Below are 22,574 nucleotides of genomic sequence, written 5' to 3' on the forward strand. Positions count from 1 at the left end.
TACTCAGCTCAAAGCAGTAAAAAAAAAAATGGTTTAAACAAGTGAGAGATGGAAGAAGGATTAAAAACTGAATACTACGCAGTTTGGCTCAGAGGAGATATAACTGCTTACATGTATGTGAAGCATGTATACACCAGGGAAGAAAAGGATTGAGTTAGGGTGATCCAAGGAGTAATCAGATGAAATTTAGCACTGGACAATCTAGCCTGAATATGAGAAGAAAATTAAAAACTAATTATAATTATATTTACCTACCTTGGGGTGCAGGGGAGTGAGAGTCTTTAATTGTTTTATTCTTGCAAAGCAATTTGAGACTGCCCCTAGATGGAAGGACCTAGCTTTATATTAAATTAAAACTATAATTTTAATAGTAAAATACTATCTGAATCACCTCACAAATCCCATCAGGCGCAGTGTCAGGTCCTGCTCCATCGTCGAGTTGCAGAATGCTCTCCACCCTTACTGAAGTCAAAGGGAGTTGAGGGCACTTAGTATCTTACGCATGGTATTCAACACTTTGCCCGATCAAGTAAAGAATATGGTGGGAGCAGGGAAATAGCAATTTAAAGCGAGCCCTGGGTTTTGTTGGTTTTTGACTGGCTGAGTGCTGTGTGGTTGGAGATGCCCTGGAATGCCGTGACAGTTTCTAGGTAGTACAGCCTGGGGTGTGTTCTGTGCTTGAAAAATACCCAACTAGGTGTGATGCTGATCTGCTCCTATGGTCTACTGCAACACAGAAGAACTGAGTTCAGCTCCAGTCCTGGAACAATGTCCTCTTTTCCATGCAAAAATGTATAGGAGGGGAAAAGTCACACACACTTTTACATGGAGTTCCTGAAGAATTATCCCTGGAGGAGGAGTCAACATTTGGGTAGAGGGGCAGTAGGCATAGCCTCCAATTGCATAGAGCCCTGAAAATCCACAGGTAAGCCCATGTGCAGTACAGTGGATCTCAAGGCTTCCATGCAGAGTGCCAGCCCTTGCTGCGAGGCCCACTGCAAGAGTGGTAAATACATAAAATATTAAGGTCACTCATGATCCATGCTGCCATCAGTGGGCCAGCTGCTGCTGTTATTCCCTTCCCCCTCCTCCTCCCTCCCCCCACGGTGTACTGGCAGAAACCAAAATTAATGATACTCTAAGTATCATTAATAGTTTAACTGGTGATCAAAGACTTTTACACCCTGGACAGGCAGTGCTGGTTCCTTTTAGTACTGGAGCGTAGAAGACTGGGGAAAGAGTTAGCAACAAGGTGGCAGGAGACAGAAACGTGCATATTGCAGGATGTAAAAGTGGGGCTTTACCACACCTCCAGTGGACTTGTCAGTTCTTGGTAGTTTGCTTCCGTATGCAGCACTGGGATTTCTCTGGGTCCTTCGCATTTTCAGCCTCTAAAGGAGAAACTCATCTGATCTTGCAGATAAGATCCAAAGACATCACAGCAGGCAGGCAAACGCAATTGATTTTCCTGGTTCCTTATATTCACTACTATTTCACTGGCAGGCGTTGATACTAGATAAGAAATGCTGTTGGAAACTGATCTGGAGCCCGCTGTTTGCCGAATAAGCCCAGCATTTCGATGGAAGCACCGATGAAGTGAGCTGCAGCTCACGAAAGCTTATGCTCAATAAATTGGTTAATCTCTAAGGTGCCACAAGTCCTCCTATTCTGTCTTTTGTAAATGTTCCTGGAAAGCAGAGAGCATGTATTGCACCTTGAAGAAGGGTCACGGAGGACAACGAGACAGGGAATCTTTTTTTTTTCCTCTATTCCCCACCTCCTCTTCTTTCCTCTCACACTCCTAGCTTCAAGTTGTTCAAACTGTTCTACCTTAGAGCTGGCAGATTGTTTCTCTAGGACACTTGTGCTGCTAAGGTTTTTGAAAGCTTCCTGTTCTTTCATTGTCTAAGCGCGAGGACTCCGCTTACAGGAAAAGTTACGGGGAAAAAAATCTAGTTCAGGACCGGGTAGGGAGGGGAAGAATGGCCTTACAGAGGTTTTAATCCTTTCGACAGAGGCAACTGGTAACTGCTGATAGTGGATGTGGAGGGTACAATTTAAAGGTTCTGATGATATGTAGTGAGGTTCAGGGCGGGTACTCAAGAGACAAAGGAGTTTTGATTTCTAGAGCTACCTTTGATGTCCTGTTTTATGATACCATGTAATAGCAGATGGAGACTGTTCTAAAAGAGAGCTACACATGAAGAAGCTGTATTGTATCCGTTTGAAGAACAGATATTTATTAATCAGCCCTTTCATATGATCTTTTAGAGCTCTTGTGGTGATAGCACCCAATAATTATGTCAGGAATCACTTCGTTAATATAACCGTATAAAATTATTTCCCCTCTCCATTTGAATCTGCTGTCTCTTCTGGGTTTACAGGAAAACTGGCTCTCTTGGGCATCACAAGTACCAAAAATCTCATGCTAACCATGATTGTCTCTTCTGGTATCGATAGTATCACAGAATGATGAATATGGGGCATCATTACCAAACCTGTGAAAACAGATTTCATGGCAGGAGGACAGTGGTTTGAAATAATTTTTGGAAGTAAATTAAAACAGATTCTGTGCTCAATCTCCTGTGCCCAGTCCAGTTAGCAGGGACGTTCATCTCACATTTCTGAGCTTGCCTACAATTCCATTTTCTCTTTACAGTTCACTTATAACTAGAAATGGACCCAAAGCTAGGACACAGAATCCAAACCACTCAGAAACATGAGGAAGATCAAATCTGGGTCCAGATTTCAACTTCACAGGTCCGGTTTATTTTTATGATGGGGCAGTTCAGTACTCCAGATCCCCACACTCTTGTGAAGTGGCTTGGGTTTGGATCTGAAGTTTAGGGACTTGAATTTGGATCAAAGCTTCACAACTGACCCACTTTTGCTGGTAACATTACAGAGTTGAATAGTGTGACTTTGCAGTTTTTAATTACAATTTATTATAATATATTCTGACATTAATGCCCCAATCCAGCAAACTCATAAACCATACGCTCAATTATAAGCATGTGAGTAATCCCACTGAAATCAGTGGAACTGACCATGGGCTTGGGTTTACGCACAGTTAAGTACTCTGCTGGATTAGGGCTTTTAGAAAAAATGAAATAAAATGTCCTTGTTACAGTTTCAGGGGAACTGCACTTGTATTCCCCCCCACCGTCCCATAGACCCTAGCCCCCACTGCCTGCTCCAGTCCCCCCTTCTACCCATTGCCCCGAGCTCCTTTCAGCAGGCTCCACTGTTGAGCTGTGAAAAGAAAAGGAGTACTTGTGGCTGCTGCCAACCAGGTTTCACTTCCTTGCTCCCACCACCACCTAGTGGGGGGTTTAGCAGGAGTGCTCCATGCTGGTGCATTTCTCAGGCCCTCTGTTGTGCTTAGCCCAACTCCCATGCATCACCTATACCCCTAGAATAAGGAAGAAATGCTTTCGAAACTGCTAAATCATGGAACCATTGGGAAAAGATAAAGATAGCAAAATATTTATTGAATTTTTCTGTAATGGCCATAAAGATCTGTCAAAACTTCAGATACAACTGTGGATCAAATGCTAATCATTTACTACTCATGTATCTCCACTGACTTCATTTGTGCTGCACGTTTATAACTAAGAGCAGAATTTGGACCTTTTGTGACTACACAGATGCTGTACGTGTATTAAAGCTTTATTTACAAATGCACTATAAAATGGCAGCATGTGCTAACACTACTATGTTGTATCAAGATAAAGAGAGGTATTATGTGCACAAAGCTCCGTGAAGCAAGAATTAAATTGAATGAGATTAAAGAAAAAACAACTATCAGGAAAATGTTAATAATTGAATTAAAACTGATCAAAGCTGGGATATTCCACAATTAAGGTTGAAATCCCCTAGATATGCTCCATTGTGCCTGGGGATTTTATCACATGTAAAATTATGCCTGTAGGGAAACACTTTGCAATATCTAAATGAAATGAGGTGAATTGAAAATGTGGTTTCATCCTTAACTTTGAAGTTATTGGATTTGGATTTTTTTGCCAGCTTCCTATTGATTTTTTTATTTATTACAGACTTATCCAAAGGACATATGATAGATGCAGGTATTCATTCCATTGAGGAAGTGGTACTCTTCTTTCCTAAGGGCAATTAGTGCATATGTATTTTTATACAACTCTGTTGAAGTCAAATAGGAAAGCACAAAATAAAATAAGGTTGTTCTACAATATGTCATGAAGTAACACCAAGGTCATGACTGCAGTTGTGAGAGAGATAATGTTAACTCACATTGTACGCAGTGTTGGTCCCAAGATATTAGAGGGACAAGACGGTTGTCTTTTGTTGAACCATCTTCTGTTGGTGGGAGATGGGCTTTTGAGCTTGCAGGGAGCTTTTCTTCAGGTCTGGGAGGTGTACAAGATGGAACAGATCACAAAAAGCAGTCACTCTATATTTAACCTCTGTACCATCCTCAAAGGAAACTGCACAACATGTCCAAAAGATAAGCCTGGGAGCTTAAATTCATAATTTTGTTAGATACTAAAAATCATGGACTGAATAGAGACATGGAATTTATGGCTTATTACAACAATCTACACTCCATTAAAATCCCCTCATCTTTTTTTTTTTTTTCTCCCTATGACGGGAGAGGTCTTAACAGGCCACTTCACCTTGAATGATCCCTTGAAATATGTGTTAACTACTTATGCTAAACAATCTGTTCCGCCTTGTATTTAGCTGTGACACTCTGACTACATTTCCCAGACCTAAAGAAGAACTCTGCGTAAGCTTGAAAGCTTGTGTCTCTCTCCAAGAGAATTTGGTCCAATAAAAGATATTACCTCACCTACCTTGTCTCTCATGCTGAGATGTCACTTTTCTCCATCCTGTTGGGGAAAAACATGTGTCTTAGTGGAACTTGGTTGTGACTTTGCCTCCCACAAACAATAGCTCAGAGTGTGAAGTGCTAAAATAAGCCAGTCAGCTTTTACAGTCACTCACTGTTAAAAGACAGTGGGGTGGGAGGAGAGAAAACCTTTTGTAGTGGTAAACACCCATTTTTTCATGATTTGTGTGTATAAAAAGATCTTCTGTATTTTCCACAGTATGCATCCGATGAAGTGAGCTGTAGCTCACGAAAGCTTATGCTCAAATAAATTGGTTAGTCTCTAAGGTGCCACAAATACTCCTTTTCTTTTTGCGAATACAGACTAACCCAGCTGCTACTCTGAAACCTGTTAAAAGACTGAGTGCATCCGATGAAGTGAGCTGTAGCTCACAAAAGCTTATGCTCAAATAAATTTGTTAGTCTCTAAGGTGCCACAAGTCCTCCTGTTCTTTTTGTTTAAAGACTGAATCTCAACAGTTGCTGAGCACCTTCATTTCCTAGACTTCAAATTCATAGTAAATGGGTTTAGAGCCTTTTTTTTAATCATAACAAAATTCTGCTGAAAACACAGCACAAACTAAGTAGATTTCCTCTTCCTTATATCTAGAGTCTTCTTTACGGACATTGCAAACCCATTACACCACAGACTATTGAGATATGAAACCTAAATTTAAAAATGAGGTTTATGCTAATGATGGTCTTTGCTTAAATTCTGTTTTAATGTACAATATAAAGTAAATTCTAATATCAATAGAACAGTATCACTTGGCAATATTCCCAATTACACTAAATACTATAATACAGACATTATTGCTCTCAAAGTACTTTTGTGTCATAGTGCATATTATGTATGTATCCTATAATATGTATATTGTATGTAACAGAGTATTACTTGTGGATAAAGGGTTTTTTTTATTTCACAGAATGATAAGCAATGAAGAAAATTATCATTTCAGTGCAAATTTAGAGTCTTTTAATCTGCAGAGGTTTTAAATGAAGCTTTTATGGTCTGTTACACATATTAATAAGAGTCTTTATAGGTTGACCATACAAGACACTATCTTTATTGGTTTCTTCAGAGTCATTATGAACTACTTTCAGAGTATTCCTCTGAAGCATCAGGCAACTGACACAAGCCCTTTTGATCCATAAGAACAGCCATAGTGGGTCAGACCAAAGGTCCATCTAGCCCAGTATCCTGTCTTCCGCAGGGGCCTGTGCCAGGTGCTTCAGGGGAAACGAACAGAACAGGTAATCATCAAATGATCCATCTCCTGTTTGCCCATTCCCAGTTTCTGACATCATATATGCAAATTATTGAGAGGATGAATTTTTTGGCCATTTTTATTTACAACCTGACTCTAGACCCTCACGTTTGAAAGATTCCTCAAAGCCCCCATCCCTTCCCTCTGTACCCCAGGATTTTCTATTCTGTGGTCTATGTGAAAATGAAATGGGCGGGGGGGCTGGATGTTCTATCCTAAGTATATTTCAAAAACCTGTCTTTAAAATGTTGTGAAAAAGGATGTCCAGACAGATGTCTCACCTGATGAAAGACCATATTTTCATTACTACCAAAATGGTAAATATACTATAAACTTTTAAAAAAAATAAATAAGATTCTTGCTCAAAATATACTCAGTCTTTGCAGCAACACTGTGTAGGCAGAATGTTGAAATGAGTTTTAAGATAAGTTTATTTTAAGCAAGCAAAATGACCCTTGTGCAAGACTATTTTACATACATCAGAACTGGAGGCTACAAATGCTCATTAACAGTTTCAAACATAACCTCAGTCCTGTTCCTGTTTATTAATTACTGATTTGATTTGTTCACCTCATACAAATGGGCCAAAATACAATAAATACATGCAACTGGTTATTGCTGACTCGTCTGCATCAGTCCTGTCCTTAACTTGCCATTTTAACAGTATGGGTTATTTTAATTGTTGTGTTTGTGTGTATATACTAGAAATCCTATCCTATATGTAGAACTCCACAGTTTATTTCTGGAGCATAAGATGGCAGATACCATCAGCCTCTCTCTCCTTGAACAGTTTCAGATTTTGCAACCAGCCACCAATTCTGTGGAGGTTTCTCTGACAAAAACACGGCCTATTGTACAGTGGTTAACTTGGGAGGGTGGGGGAGACACATGGATTTTTTTTAACCTCTCAATCACTTATTCAGATGTGTTCCAGGTCAGTGGTTGAACATAAGTTCTCTCTCTCTCTCTCTGTCCAATTGCTGGTTGGCAAGCGCCTGCATCAAACACTCACTTAGAAAGTTAAGAGTAATTGCAGCACTCTCAAGAAAGAGGACAGGGATTAAATGGGTCTGGGGACTTTTGGTTCAACCTGGTTTCGGGAGTAAATTTTTTTTTAAAAGTCTAATTGAGGAGCCTACTCCCCATTTTCAAAAGGGATTTAAGGAACCTAATTCCACTGAGACTAAGGTTCAAAAGTGCCTTAGTCACTTCTGAAAATCTGATATAGGCTCCTGCCACATAGGCGTTTTGGAAATGTTACCCACTGCCTGTAAGTGCTACCTCAGTAATAAATGCTAAACATAAAAGTATTCCATTGTAACACACTAGCTTAGTATATCACGTCTCCCTCTAGTGCAGGGGTTCTCAAACTGGGGGTCAGAACCCCTTAAGGGGTCACGAGGTTAATACATAGGGGGTCGCTAGCCATCAGCCTCCACCCCAAATCCCACTTGGCCTCCTGCGTTTATAATGGTGTTAAGCATATTTAAAAGTGTTTTTAATTTATACGGGGCGGGAGGGGTCGCACTCGGAAGCTTGCTATGTGAAAGGGGTCACCAGTACAAAAGTTTGAGAACCTCTGCTCCAGTGTGTGGGCCCAGCAAGGATAGGAGCCTGACATACATAGCAGTTCAAGTGGCAGGAGCAAGTGTATTTGGAGTTGCAGGTCTCCAATTCTATCCTTCCTGGCAACTATAATGTTTCTGTGTATGTGTCCATGCAGGAGTTTCCTTATTAAGTGTTGGTCCCTCCAAGTCGAAAGAGAGGCACACTGGAGGGTGTAATGAGAGAGGCTTGCTGTGCTACTGGTATGCTGTACCTGTTGTGTGCATAGAGGATTTCTATTCCAAGCACTCACAATGTGGCCTCCTTATAAGTGCTGCATTTTTGAAAGGAGATAGAGAGGAAAAAAGAATATTATCCCTTTTCAAGAATCTGGCCAGCTTACTTTTTTTCCACATATATACTATAGAGGGTTATTTGAGGCATCTCTACCTTGAGAAAGAGAATGGTGGCAACCTAATTTAAGATTTGTATCAAGCAGAGTAAGAGAATGGATTGTGAATATTTTGTAGTGACTAAAACTAACTGAATGTTCAATGAAGTGTGAATTTCCAAATAGAGAACCAGCAAAATGACTTTAAACAATTTTCCTCACCACTTGTATTTGAAACTACACATTACTTGTGATTAGCAATTTTATGTCATTCATAAGCAGTGTACTGTAACTGGATTCAATAAAACTGACCTGCTTGCAAATATTAAACTAAACTTGATATTTAATTACTATATGTGCTAAAGTTAAGCCAGAAAACTAGAGGGCATATATTAAAAATTCCAATCATGTTGAATATGAAACAAATAGCAGTATTCACATTTACTGCTTTACATGAGAAATGTATTTTCTTCCCCATTCTAAATTGAAATAACAGCAAATAAATGTAGAACACCTGTATCAAAATAAAAAAACAGAAGCTATTTCATCTTACCCATTTAGTTCTGTCGCACAGTTTGTAACTTTTTATAGCATACTATGCAACAAGAGGTCATTTAAACACAGTAATTAGTATTAAAGATAAAATGTCACTGCAGCTATGTGAATTACTACAGTACCAATGTACTATAGGATATAATACATAATTGTCAAGCCTTTAATTTTAAATTAAAGTGCAACAAAGCAAACTATTGCTACACTTCCTTTTGATTAATATTAATTAACGTTATTTGCATCCCTGCAGAATTTTAGGAAGTAAGCCTCAGTCCCATTCTGCACTCAAATGAATGTTTTTCCCTACAATAGCATAAATTAAAGGATGTTCTTACATTATTTTTCATATACTTAATAATTTTACAGTATATTTTTCATTATTTAAAATGAAACATTTTTCTGCATTAAATTTCTTTTCCTTCCATTGTATACTAGCTGGGTTGTTATTTTAGGATCACTTTTGTTTATATTTTATTTTACAAACAAAGCATATCTTTCCATTCTTTTTTTTTTAAAAATAAAGATTAATTTTAAAAGGAGATGGGACACAAGAACTAACAAAGGTTAATTCTGTATCAATGTAAAATGGGAGATAAAATACAGAACATTCTTGTCAAAATAGAGAGCCTTATAACCGAGATCAATGCAGGTTTTACCATTGATTCCAATGGGAGTAGAAGGCTTTTGTAGCATCTGGTTTGAGACAATTTTCTTATAAATTTTTTATAAATTTTTCAGTAAGAAAAAATGAGTTAAATTTCTGATTTGTTTAAATATACTGTGAATTATTTATACAGCAGTTGAAATGTTCCCCTTTCTCAGTGCAGAAATTCTGTAATGAAGTCATTATTCAGGTCTTGCATAAAGAATCTTTTCACATATATGCTTATTTAGAGGTATAATAATCCCATTCATTGTGTTAACCACATGCCTGTGGCTAAAATATGTACATGGGGATTGAGCAAAATATTTGAATATAAAGTATAATATTTAAAAGCAGAACTTGAAATACGTCCTTCAGTTGGGTATTTAATCTCATCTTTTTAAAGATTTATGGTTGGATTAATCTGAAGGTGTTGAAGTAGAAAAAGCTTGAAGTCTGTATCATTATTTTCTCGGACTCACCACTGGTTTAGAAAAAGTTCATTTTATATTGTTTGTTCATTTTGTTTAGGTCAGTGGGACAATGTATAATACAGGGAGACATGTTTCTCTACGATTAGACAAAGAGCATTTGGTGAACATCTCTGGAGGGCCCATGACATACAGTCACCGCCTGGAAGAGATCCGGTTACACTTTGGAAGTGAAGATAGCCAGGGATCAGAACATCTACTTAACGGACAAGCTTTTTCTGGGGAGGTATGTCAATGTACTTAAAGTTTAAAATGAACCACTATGAAATACCTGCTCTCCATTTCTGCCTAAGAGTAGTGTCAAACTAATTGCGGCTCATGAAAAATTATCTCCTTTTCTCCATTTTGAAAAGAAGGGAAATTTTTTTTTAATTGTGCATTGTAATACATGTGTATCTCATCAAACACAGCATGTTCACTGCCAGGTGTGTGGTGCAATATAGGGACTGCTGTGTTAGATACATGCTACTCACATGTTGATATAACTAAATTGCAGCTGAGGGGTTGGTTTTCCAGGCTGGGGTTTTCAAGGAGACTAAGGAAATTAGGGGTGAAATTCTGGGTTATAGAAGTCAGTGGCAAAGCTCCCAACAGTTTAATAGGACCCTTAGTGCTTAAATCTCATTGAATTTCAATGGGTTTGGGGCACCTCCCTTTTTTAAGTTGGGATTTTCAAAGGAATTTGAATAGAATATTAAGTAGCTATCCAAGAACATTCTGAAATTGCAGCACAATATTTTTTATTCTTTAAAACAGAAAAATAATTTTACAGTCAACAGCATGAAGACCGTAAAAGCTTCCGGTAAATTAGACCCAGACAAAATGCAAGGTAGAACATGAAACACTCAGATTTTTACCATTCAGAGTCATAGTTTCAGTTACAGGAAAAGAATCTGAATGCAGTGCGTTCGCTATCTGTATGGTTATCCATGACAAGTATCACTGGGTTAGTCCATCATATTCCTAAGAAAACTCAAAACTAATGATCAAATTCAAAAGTTAACCAGAAAGTAATATTGAAGGTGGTAGTTGTGGCTAAAGAAAGTCTACCTTTATTGCTTATCATTGTCCAACATTTTCTACTGTACACCATAATCCTGTGAACGGCATGCAATACTTAACTTTACACATGGTGAATAGTCCCACGGAAGTCAGTGGGCCTGCTCAAGGGACAGAGAGTTAACCGCAAACGTTACATCTTTGCAGTACCAGGACCTGACTTGCGGGCAAAGGAGATACCGTAGAGTAGTGATCCTGCCATCTGATACATGGTTCTCATCAGTCTCTCAGGCTGTGCCTACACTAGAGACCTTCCAGCAGCACAGCTGTGCCTATGGGGCTGCGTTGCTGTGAGGTCTCCCGTGTAGCCGCTCTACGCCGACGGGAGAGAGCTCTCCTATCGGCGTAATTAACCCACCCCCAACAAGTGGTGGTAGCGCATCGCCCGCCGACAGTGCTGTCCGCATCGGTGTTCTGTTGGTGTAACTTATGCGGGTTGGAGGGTGGGGGTGTGTGTTACCCGCAAAAGTGCTAGTGTAGACAGTGCCTTCAGGGGCGCATGCACTGTGGTAGCAAGTTTTTCAGGATAGATACATGGTGATGCCGACAGACTATGGGCAGGACTGAGCTCAAAGGGGACAATCATTCAGTCGCTTTGCATACAGAGGGGATGCAAGGGTTTTAGTCTCCCATCCTTAGTTTGTGTTGTACCCAGGGGCGCTGGAACAGGGGGCTGTAGTCCCATCACTTTTTACCAGGCTGTAAGGGTGACAGATTGGGGAGGGGGCGGAGGTTCCCCCCTCCTTTAGGAAGCTTTCACCACTGCTAGAAATACCCATCTCCCATGAGCTTGTTTCCTGCTGGTGAAGCACTTAGCTCACTACTGGCAGTCTACAAATTCTAAGTAAATCATTAAATTAATGCTTCAAAAGAACTGCATCTCGCTATGGGTATATGAGAGTTACCTTCAAAGACATCTCGAGTACCCTGTTGTCATTCCTTTCGAAGACCAAAAGGAATAGTTTCCAGCAACAAAGCACTTATTTATTTTGCTGAAGATGAATAATCACATTACCATCTGTACCATCTATCACAAATTCTGGTGATGAGTCAATTAATGCATGGCATTTTCTTTGGCATTGTGCAACAACAGTTATCTGAAGAGCAGCAGATTAATTGCAGGCTTGTCAAATGATATTATAATTGATGGTAATCATTTGCTTTGTTTTGTATAACTCTGTGTAGATGTATAATATAGTCAGTGGCAGTGTTGTCATAAAATTATTCATGTCTTACATAACTGACTAGTGGATGCCTTGTTTAAATTCTGTGATAGATGGACACGTACATTGGATCCAGTGTTTAACTCATAAGTGAACATTGAGTGTTTTAATAAATACGACCTTGCTTTGCTAATCACATCTAAATAGTAAGAGTGATATTCAATACAAAGTAGTTTGCTTTAACAAAGAAGCAAGAAATGCGGCTGAAATATAACCCTGTATTTGATTTGGCATATCAGCATTGTTTCAGAAAGTCACAGGAGAGATTGATGGATTAGAAATATATCAGCCATAAATTTTGTGTGTGGAAGGAAAAGTCACAGAGTATAGACTGTAATGAAAGGTGAAAATGTATAGCATTGCAGCCCAATATTTAATACCATGCAGCAAAAGCAAAAAAGGGTGATTAAAAAAAAATCAACAGCATCTTTGACAAAATAAGAAAGACCTAGAGGACAGAGTACAGCTGACAGATGAGAGAGGGAAAGTAAATTAGGTGGGACTTGGGAGATGGAGCAGTTGGAGAGAGAACCAACAAATAAAGAGCACTTCTGACAGGTTAAAAAACACAACCAGCATTAACGAGTATGAGAACCAGAAAACAAGTGAAACGGAGGGAGGTGAACTGAAAGGGCATGGAAGGAATGGCCAAGGGTCCAGAACTTTTTTTTAAGCTTTGAAACAGGGTCATTCTGCTACGTCTGTCTTAGTACATAGGTCACCATTAAAGCCAATATTTGCCAACAGATACAGCTCCTCTTTCTCAAGTAAAAGAAGAAAACTGGTGACCACTGTCAGTCATTATGAATGACAGGAAATACAATACATGAACTAGACATGGGGCTGAACCTTTTGAGATTTGGCAGTGTTTGGAGCTGGTGCTTTGCTTGGACTTGGACCATCTCTTATGTAAAAAATCTATTACTGAATAGCTGAGTCACATTCCCACATACTATGCTGTACCCATAATACAAAACAGAGGGCCAAATGAACCCTGTTGTATAGAGTTGGTACAACTCCTCAGCAAAGAACCAGCTTTCACACCATAGCTGTATTTGCCCTCGAGAGTATAATTCCATCCAACAAGCTCCAGTTTTAACAACGGTGATTTTAGATAAGCTCTCAGGTCTGGAAAGGGTTATTTACAATGTTTACAATTCCCAGCAGTAATACTAAGGAAATGATACACTAGTTAATGGCTAGCTGACTTTATGGAGTAACATATGCTTTCGGGCCTGCTACTGCCCATAGCTGTCACTCTAGTGATAGGATAATATTGGTCAATGGAGAAAGAATAAAGAAAAATACAGTACAAGTATAAATAGAAAATGCACTGCTTAAAATATTCCCAAAACACCTCAGCTAAGAGAAAATAAATGCAAGTCTAGGACCTGATCATCAAGAGCATTTCACTGTGCCCAAATGCAATCCCACTGAAATCATCGTGACTCCTCCGAGAATCAGGGTGCAGGACTGGTGCATTTGAGCCCATATAAAGGAATTAACTATTTGCCATGAATTTCAAGTCTTTTTGCACCTAGTTTGTACTAATAATTTATGAACATCTATCCCACCATTGGTCTAGCAGTGCTGGTAGATGTGGTGGGAGTTTTAGTATAATTTGGATACAGGCATGATTCTCAAATTTACACACACCAGTGCTAGGGAAAAGTTTGAAAATCCCTAGTGTGCTAAGGAAATCTTGAAAACCTTTTCCACTATCGCTAACACTAGTACAGTTGAATCTGTGTGGCAATGGGGAGATTTTTTGGCAAAATTTCTCCAGATCTCCAGGGCTTGATTAGGGAGTTGCTGATTATTGTTGGCTGTATAGTGGAAGCACTTAAGAGCCCTAATCATGGAGCAGGGCCCCCAGCGTGCTAGGTGCTGTGCAACCACAGAACAAAGACTGACATTGTCCCAAGGAGTTTACAGACTAAGGCCTGGTTTACACTTAGATGTTTTGCTGGTGTATCTGTATTGGTTGTGTGTGTGTGTGCACCAACATACCTATGCCAGCAAGAACCCTACTGTAGATGCAGTTACACTGGCAAAAAGTCTGTTTGCCCATCTAGGCTGTTTTGCTCAGGGAACTGATAAAAGCTATACTGACAAAAGGACTCTTGCTGGTATAAACTGCATCTATGCTAGAAGCATAGACTAGCATATAATAGCAAATTTTTCAAGTCTAGATAAGGCCTAAGGCTTGGTCTGCATTAGCAATTTACAGTCAGTGTAACTACATCACTCAGCGGTGTGGAAAATCCAGTTATAGCAGCCTAACTCCCGGTGTAGACAGCGCTATGTCAACAGGAGGGCTTCTCCTGTCAACATAGCTACTGCCTCGGGGAGGTGGAGTACCCACATGAGATAGTATTCTCACTGAAGCGCTGCAGCCTTTTCAGTGTAGACAAGTCCTGAGCTGCTTGAGCTCACACTGAATGTGGTATGAGGGTGCTTTACACACTAGGGGAAAATTTGTGTTCTTACCACATGGTCCAGACCTCTATTTTTCTAGTCAAGACAACATACAAGTGGTCAAAGACATAGGGCAAGCTTGACAGCAACAGGGTAGTGGAAAATTGTGAAGACAGAACCCAGTAATGTCAAACTGTTTAAAAATGTATTAGGGTCTGAACACCACTAGGGATTTGTAATGTGTGGCCTAATTAGGTGTTAAAGGATGTCAAAGGAGATCTCTACAGTAATTGGCAAAAAGAAAAGGAGTACTTGTAGCACCTTAGAGACTAACAAATTTATTTGAACATAAGCTTATGCTCAAATAAATTTGTTAATCTCTAAGGTGCCACTAGTACTCCTTTTCTTTTTGCAGGTACAGACTAACAGGGCTGCTACTCTGAAACCATACAGTAATCTGGCTACCTTTTAGCACCTAATTATCACTTCACAGTAGACTCTGGGCAGATAATTGAGAATTGTAATGCTTAAAGGTCCTGAAAACAGCAGAAGCTTTTTAAAATATATGTAACATTCTATCAGGAATGTGTTTGACTGTTTCCAGCAACATGGAATAAGAAAGGATTTGAAATATGAGTCAGTTAAGCAGTTGATTCTTTATCTGGTGTGTAATTAAGTGGGCTCAACACACTTCTCGCAGATTAATGCATTTAATTGTACTATGAACATTAAAAGAGGTTCTCAAACTCAGGGCGTGGTGTACACTTAAAAAATTAGATTGACATAGCTACATCGCTGAGGGGTTTGAAAATTTGTGCACCCTAAGCACTGTAATTAGGTTCAGTCAAGATGCAGCTAAGTTGACACAAGAATTCTTCCATTGACCTAGCTACTGTCTCTTGGAGAGGAGGATTAACTACGGCAATGGAAAAAACCTTTTGTCAATGTAGAAAGCATCTACACTGTGGCAGTACAGACATGGCCCACGTGAAGTCCCAGGTGTGTACACTACCACTTAAGTCGGCAAAATTCATGTCACTCAGGGGTGTGGGGAAAAAAAATCATTTTTCAGGCCCTTTGATTCAATGTCACTTCCTTCTTTGAATCCCTCATCCCTGTCACCATCTACAAAGTTCTATACAGCTCTGCCATACACATGAAGAACTTGGAGCACATGTTCCTTCCTCAGGAGGGGAAAATTAAATAGTTGACAGCAGTGAGAATAGGAAAGGAAGGCCTGCCGCCTCCCATCTAAACATCTTCAGGAGACTAACATCATCTTCTTTCAGGCATAGGATCATTGTGTGAAGCAGAGAAGAATTCAAGCAATAATTAGTACAGTCTGTTTATACCATACTGGGTTAAGTATTTAGGCTTATGTAGCTAAAGAGGCAGCTTGTGCCCTCACTCCTGTAACAGCGGCTGAAGAGGGCTGCGAGAGCACGAGCAGAGGTGTTCTGAGATTTTACACCTGTACAGGGCAGAATGCCTCTGCTATGCATGTGGGATAGCACACCTGCTGGGAAACAAGGTGCAACATGCATTCCTCCAGCATCTCCTACCAGCTGCTAGTAGGCATGCAGAGGGAGAGGGGCTCTGATCCCTCTTCTTGGTTCTGTGACATCCAGTTAGGCTTGCTAGCCAGCCAACCTGCCCCTAGTAAGCAGGGAGCATTAGCATTGTGCCTGGGTCCTGCACAGCTGTATGGTAGTGGGGGAGGAGGTGTCTATGCTTTGTGCACCCATGCAGGACAATTCAGCACTTGGCCAGAAGGCTATATAGTAATATGTGTACAATACTGTTAAAAACCAAGTATAAAATATCCATAAATGTCATAACACACAACAAACTCTATCCCAGCAATGTCCAATATTAAAGCTCTAAATGGTGTGTTTTGTTTCCCAAATCTCTCTGGTTAATTTGCTTTGACATATCTATAAACCTTTTTCCTAAAAACAAAGTGAATCATCTGAGAAGCACAGATTTAATTGTTAATCTGTTGATGGATAATAAACAGGTCTGCAGATTAAAATATGAACTAATTACTGTACTCAATTCCATTTACTTGATTTCATGTTCCATTAAATGTTGGTGTCACTTGTTGTGGGAGGTTTTAGATTTATTTGCTCTGTAATGAGTTATGCTAGAGGGTTCCAGAGGGATAGATTCCTTCAAATTGGAAGGTAAAAATGAGTGGTATTCGCTGCAGTAAGTGAACTGTCTAAACATCTATCAATATGTGACAGTAATAACAATCCCAAAACAATGTGTTGAAATCTAAAAGTTCTAGAAGCAGCAAAAGGGCAAATATTTAAATAGTGCCCAGAGTCATTGTTTCTGAATAAGGAAAATTTTGCTTTTAAGCTTATTGGGTTGTATGAAGAGCTTTTATTTACTTACTTTCCTGGAAATTGGGACAGGAATATTTTGCCATAAAGCAATATGAAATATTAGACAGTACAGCAAACTTCCTATGCTGTCTGATTGTAAAGAATTGCATTTTGGTGTCCAATAATATTAGGAAGTGGGACTTTGGTTGTAATATCTTTTTTAAAATGGTATGTTTGGATCCTAACTTAAATTCCCTCTTATATTCTTTGGCTGAACAGTCGCCTTCTGTTGATGGCTGTGATAGCCTACTTAAATAACCCAACTCCAGCGATCAATAGCTATGGGAAATCATATGGTAAAAGTTAAGATGTAATCACTGCATATCACTGACTGTGTTCTCATCTTCCTCCCCCCCCCATTTATTTATAAACAACAAGTCTAAATCTTTTTTAAAACTTGTGTCTTCAGTACCTCTGAAGACAGAAGCAGGATCTCCAGGGAAGGAATGAGATGGCAGGGAAAGTTTTGTATTAGATGCAGCTGAATCCACTGGACAAAGCTTTTAGTCCTGGTGTAATTTCATTGACTTCAATGGGAGTGTGGCAAATTGCCGGCACTACTATGATGGGTCTTCCGCTTTCTCTTCTTGGGGGGGTGGTGGTCAGGGCACCGTTTCTTGCCCCTGAACTGGGGTATTAATTGCCCCACTAGCGTCCTAGAGGAGGGGAGTGGAGAGGGAGGGACCCGGGCCCGCCTTCTATTCCGGGTCCCAGCCCAGGGGCCCTAGGGATAGTGGTAAGCCACTAGAACTAGCAGTTCCTTCCCCTAGGCTACTTCCATCTCCTGCCTGTCACTTATGGGGTTTCCTGCCCTCCCTCTGCACAAACCAGGTGTCCCTTTACCTAGGGTCTTGGTATTCTTAACCCACCACAGCACTTCTCCAAACTCTCCTCTGCTTCCCTCCAAACTGCTCTTTGCTCCAATGCCAATCCACTTTGCTTCAACTCCTCCAAACTGCTCTCTGCTCCAACACCAATCCACTCTGCTTCAACTCCTCCTCTTGTCTGATTGAAGCAGGGAGTTTTTATCATGTGACTGGCTTCAGGTGCTTTAATTAATTTATAGCAAACTTTCTTCCCTCTAGAGGGAATAAGGTTCCCATCTAACACTCTCCTGCTGCCCTGTGGGCAACGCTGTATCACAGGGAGTTCTATCAAGGAATAATATGGCATAGAAATGTAGGAAGGGACCTCAAGAGGTTATCTAGTTCAGTCCCCTTAATTTAAGGCAGGACTATGTAATAACTAGGCCATTCCTGGCAGGTGTTTGTCTAACCTGTTCTTAAAAACCTCCAATGACAGAGATTCCACAACCTCCCTAGGCATTTTTTTCCAGTGCTTAAGTACCGTACTCTGACACTTAAATTTTTTCCTTTAGTTAAAACAAAACTTCCTAAGAGCCTATGGATATGCTAACATTGTCATTTTTCTACCTTTTTGGAACAACTGTTTAGTATATCATCTTGGGCTAAGAAAAAGCATCTTAAAAAAAACCCACCAGAACTACTGTAGGCTACTTGCCATGGATATTTCTGGAGCGTGTGTTACTGTAGTGTCTAGACACTTCGGATAAGATTTCCAAAAGTGACAGAGATTTTGGAGCATGAGGGAGATTTTCCAAAAGCAATATATGGCAGTTAGGCACCTAACTCCCTTTGAAAGTCCATTAGAGTTAGGAGACCAATTGCCATTTGCGTTGTTGAAAATCTTCTTACCAGTCCCATTGACACACAATAGGATTTGCACTCCTAAATCACTTAGACCTCTTCTACACATGGAGATATCCAGCTATTTCTGGATATCTCCATGTATGGCCCCTGTTATTCCAGAACAAGCGTGCTGTCCCTGAGTAACGATGTCTAAACAAACCTTAACACACCTTGGAAAACCCCACTCTTTGTATATCCTTTTATCCATACATTTGGGGGGCAAATATACACTATTCAGAAAAATACAAGGATGGACTTTACCATCTGATTACAACAAACTCTACTTTAATCCACAATTTAAAATTAATTGAAACATTCTCCAAACTCTGAAAGGGTAAGCACAGGGGTATTTTAGTTAAGAAGCAAGTGGGGGAAAATACCTAACTGATAAATATACTGGTGTTCTCTGCTGCAAAACTTTCTTCTGTGTAGACTACCCCCCCGCCGACACTCATGGGAGTATCAGGCCATCCATTAGCAGGATTGGGATTCATACACTGGAAAGCAGTACAATGATGTTAGCTACCAATGAACATAGGTCTCATGTATGAAACTGAAAAATGCCCTTGCATGGAACCACAGCTGTTGCATTTACTATTTTGAGTGAATTAGAACAATTCAGTAAAAAATATTTTTTTCTATATGTGTATTTTTCAGTAGCCAACTGTTCTTGGGGGGCGGTGGGGTTAAACAAACTGGACGGTCACAGCATATAATCTAAATCCCTTTTGGTGCCTGAATTTTAAACTCCAACATCATAAAGCAACAAGGTACAGTTTTTCTGCTCAGGGAAGTAGCTCTGTAGGATTTGCTCTTTTAAACCTTTGGGGCATTAAAACATTCAATACACTAAACCTCTAGTGTCACTTATGAAGTATTCATTTCACCCGATTTTAGATTTTAATTTGCTTAAGGGTGACTTGACTTGCTGTGGGGTGATGTCTTTAATTAAACAGCCAAGGTACCTCCACAGGCAGAAGACTTTGTTCATTTTTACAGTGGTTTTTAAATAACTGGTAATGATTTTTCCATAAGAAGTTCTATGAGTTTTAACTTTTAGCTAAGTGCCTTTAACATAACGTTCCAGGGGAAAGGAGAAATCTTTACTGAACCACTTGTACGAAAAACCTTTACAGCTAACAGAAGGTAAATAACACAGTAGTGAGCACACGCATACTTTATCATCTTTTTGCATAAACAAAAACCAAACCCTGAAGTCCTTTATCCAGGCTAACCTAGTATGAAAATCAATGGAGTTTTGACTGAGTTTGACAGTAACCTTTAACTGATTCTACACAGGGACTGTCCAGTGCAATTATGCCAAACAGACCACTGGCACAGGACTCCAGACTCAGGCAATGGCTGGTACCTGACACTTCAGAGAAAGCCCAAGCCACTTCCAGAAATCCCATTTACCCACCTCCCCGCAATGAATCTAATTAATCATGTAATTCTGCTGATGGCGCAGGAACTTCCTTAGTGACTCTCCACAAATGATTAGTTTGCACCCTGATGAATAAACTTTGATTTCCCATGTCATCTTAGCCTGAATGGCTACAAATGTTATTACCAGGCTATAGAGCTGGTCAAAATTTTTGTGCCAAAAAATGGGGCTTCACTGAAAAAAGTTTTCAAGGGGAAAATGTCTTTTAGTTTATTTTCTGTAGAAAATTACTCAACAAAACATTTCCTTTTCACATTGAAATTTTTGTTGTTAACCCTTTTCTGCCACTGAACACAAGAGAATGAATGCAGCTCAAGTTTGGGGGGGTGCAGGTGCGAGGTTACCACTTTTTCCCCACTCTAACTTTTCCAAACTTCCTCATCTTTTGAAAACTTACAGTCTGGGAAAAGGAAATACTGTACCTTTGCCCCTCTGTAACTTTGCAAAGTTTGGGGACGTTCAGAAGAGTCCCTGAATGGAAAAAGGATATATGTTGTGGGGGTGGAACTCTGGACATTATTAATTGTGTTGCACTATGGGGGGGAATGATAATTCAAAACTTTTCCAAAAAGAATTACAAAAAAATTTGAATGGAAATAACTTAGAAATGTTACACAACATTGTTGCTAGCCTGCTGTAAAGTCATAAGTTATCCTGTTGCAATATTTGTCTCAAGGACCTGCGGCAGTGAAATCTGTTGGCCGACTACATGCTGCATTGAGCAGTGTTCCCATCACCTGGGCCAAATTTTCCTCCACTCTGGATAATAACTCATTTTTGTTGCTCTGCTCTGGATAATAGCTTTCTTGCTATGAGAAAACAAAACCTAGACACTGTATTGCAGTTAAAGGACATACATTTTAATATTCTATCTAACAATGGTATTTCCCTTCATTCAAGTATCCTGTGTCTGCTTTTTGCTTTTAAACTTCTATTGTGATGCTTCATCAATGGTGAACTTCAAAGAGCAGAAAAAGCTGGGCCTGTGCCTCTTTTTTTGCTCCTTTGTGATATATGGAAAAGGCCTGAAAAGTTTTTTTTTTTAATCCCCCTCCCTCACACAGTTTGTTTTTTAGAGTAGTAATTCATGTCTTGTCTGCCTTGGAAAACTAGTGAAGGTGCCACTAGTACTCCTTTTCTTTTTGAAATGGTGATATTGCCAAGTCAAGGGAGTGGAAGTTGAGCAATTGACAGTTCAAAATTATTTTACTAACATGTATATTTCTAGTATGGTATTTTGGGTAAAGAAACCTTTGTTAAAGGCTAAAAACCCTTTCCTTGCCTCTTAATTTAAAGGTGTTACAGTCCCAAGAGATCCTCCAACAAAATCTGTCTAGCTAAGGTACTTATGACTGTCATTATCACATTGTCTGAGCATCTTGCCATCTTTAATTTCTCTGCACAACCTCCCTATGAAGTTGGAAAGGACTATTGTCCCCATTTTACAGATGGGGAACTGAGGCACTGAGAAGTTAAATAATGTGCCCAAGTCACAGAAGAAATGTATGGCAGAGCAGGGACATGAACCCAGGTGTCTCAAATGCTAGGCTGGTGCCCTAACCATCCTTCCTCTTCTGAAAAGACCAGACTTGATATTCGTGACGTTTCTAAAGTTCAACAACGGGTAGGAAAATAATCTTTGCAAATATTATACATCATAAAGTGGATATCAGAAAAGGGCACAAGCCCAATTTAAGAAAGAAAATCCCTATAGTTTTTTCCAGTGACTTATTTTTCTTGAAAAAAATAAGAAAAATTAGCATTATTTTTGCTAGTTAGTACATGCCATGTAAACTGCCCTATTCTCTAAAGTGTTTAAATCCATCCAGAATTACTAGCAAAAACTTTTTTAAATCAGTCAACTCCATGATCTCCTCATCCACTTCCTCCTCCAGATTATAATTATTTACTAATAAATAGCAGCCTAGCTTTCGACCCTTATTGCTAACTCTCTAACCTTCAGTTTATTTCAACAGCATTTCATTGGTCTCTGTCCCTTACCTTGTGCTTGATAGTTTCTTCTGCGAGATTTTATTAGCTTATTAAAAAGCCAAGTAAATCATGTCAGCTGCATCTTCCTTTTCATTACATTTGTTGGAGAACTCTCTCAGGTTGTAGAGTTACAATTTTTTCATACAGAAACCATGCTGGTTTGACCCTACTCAGGCTAGACTTATCCAACTGTTGTACTCCTCTCAATTAAAATCATACAGATACCACATACCATAAAGTCAATATACTTGTAACTTCAAGGCATTTTTATTTTACAACCCAGTTTACTTTTATTGATACTTTCTGCAAACTAAAAAGGAAAGTTTTTTTTTTTAGATGCTCAGTTTGTTTAGGCAAAAATTGTCATAAAAGATTATTGATTAAGAAATTCTTCAAACCAATAAAGAGGCGTCGACCTGAGTTTTGGCTAAAGCACAAGAATAAAATCTATCTAAAATGATTACAATAAAGGATCAGTTTTTCAAGATATTCATGCCTTAAAAGAAGCAAGCGTCACAATGATAACACTAAAAGGATTAGAGTTGACTAGGCTACAACAAATTTCTTCCAAGTCACTGTTCT

At 39.4% G+C, this 22,574-nt stretch overlaps 1 protein-coding gene and 1 long non-coding RNA gene across 4 annotated transcripts in view; one reads left to right on the top strand and one right to left on the bottom strand.

Annotated features, from left to right (window-relative positions):
• The window catches only part of CA10 (carbonic anhydrase 10 (inactive)), a 338,569-nt gene that overhangs the window by 261,177 nt on the left and 54,818 nt on the right, over positions 1–22,574 (top strand). For 2 of the 3 annotated variants that reach the window (XM_073310787.2, XM_073310786.2), the window contains one exon: positions 9,798–9,983. The exons of the other annotated variant lie outside the window; for it this stretch is intronic. In XM_073310787.2, coding sequence (XP_073166888.1) covers positions 9,798–9,983 — 186 coding nt within the window. The remainder of the gene's footprint in view (positions 1–9,797; positions 9,984–22,574) is intronic. 3 annotated transcript variants of the gene reach the window in all.
• Positions 4,833–22,574, bottom strand: part of LOC140897767 (uncharacterized) — a 155,988-nt gene continuing 138,246 nt past the window's right edge. Inside the window, exon 3 of the long non-coding RNA XR_012154803.1 lies at positions 4,833–4,868. This is a non-coding gene — a long non-coding RNA (uncharacterized LOC140897767). The remainder of the gene's footprint in view (positions 4,869–22,574) is intronic.

The sequence above is a fragment of the Lepidochelys kempii genome, chromosome 14, assembly GCF_965140285.1.
Source record: "Lepidochelys kempii isolate rLepKem1 chromosome 14, rLepKem1.hap1, whole genome shotgun sequence".
In the NCBI taxonomy this organism is placed as follows: Eukaryota; Metazoa; Chordata; order Testudines; family Cheloniidae; genus Lepidochelys; species Lepidochelys kempii.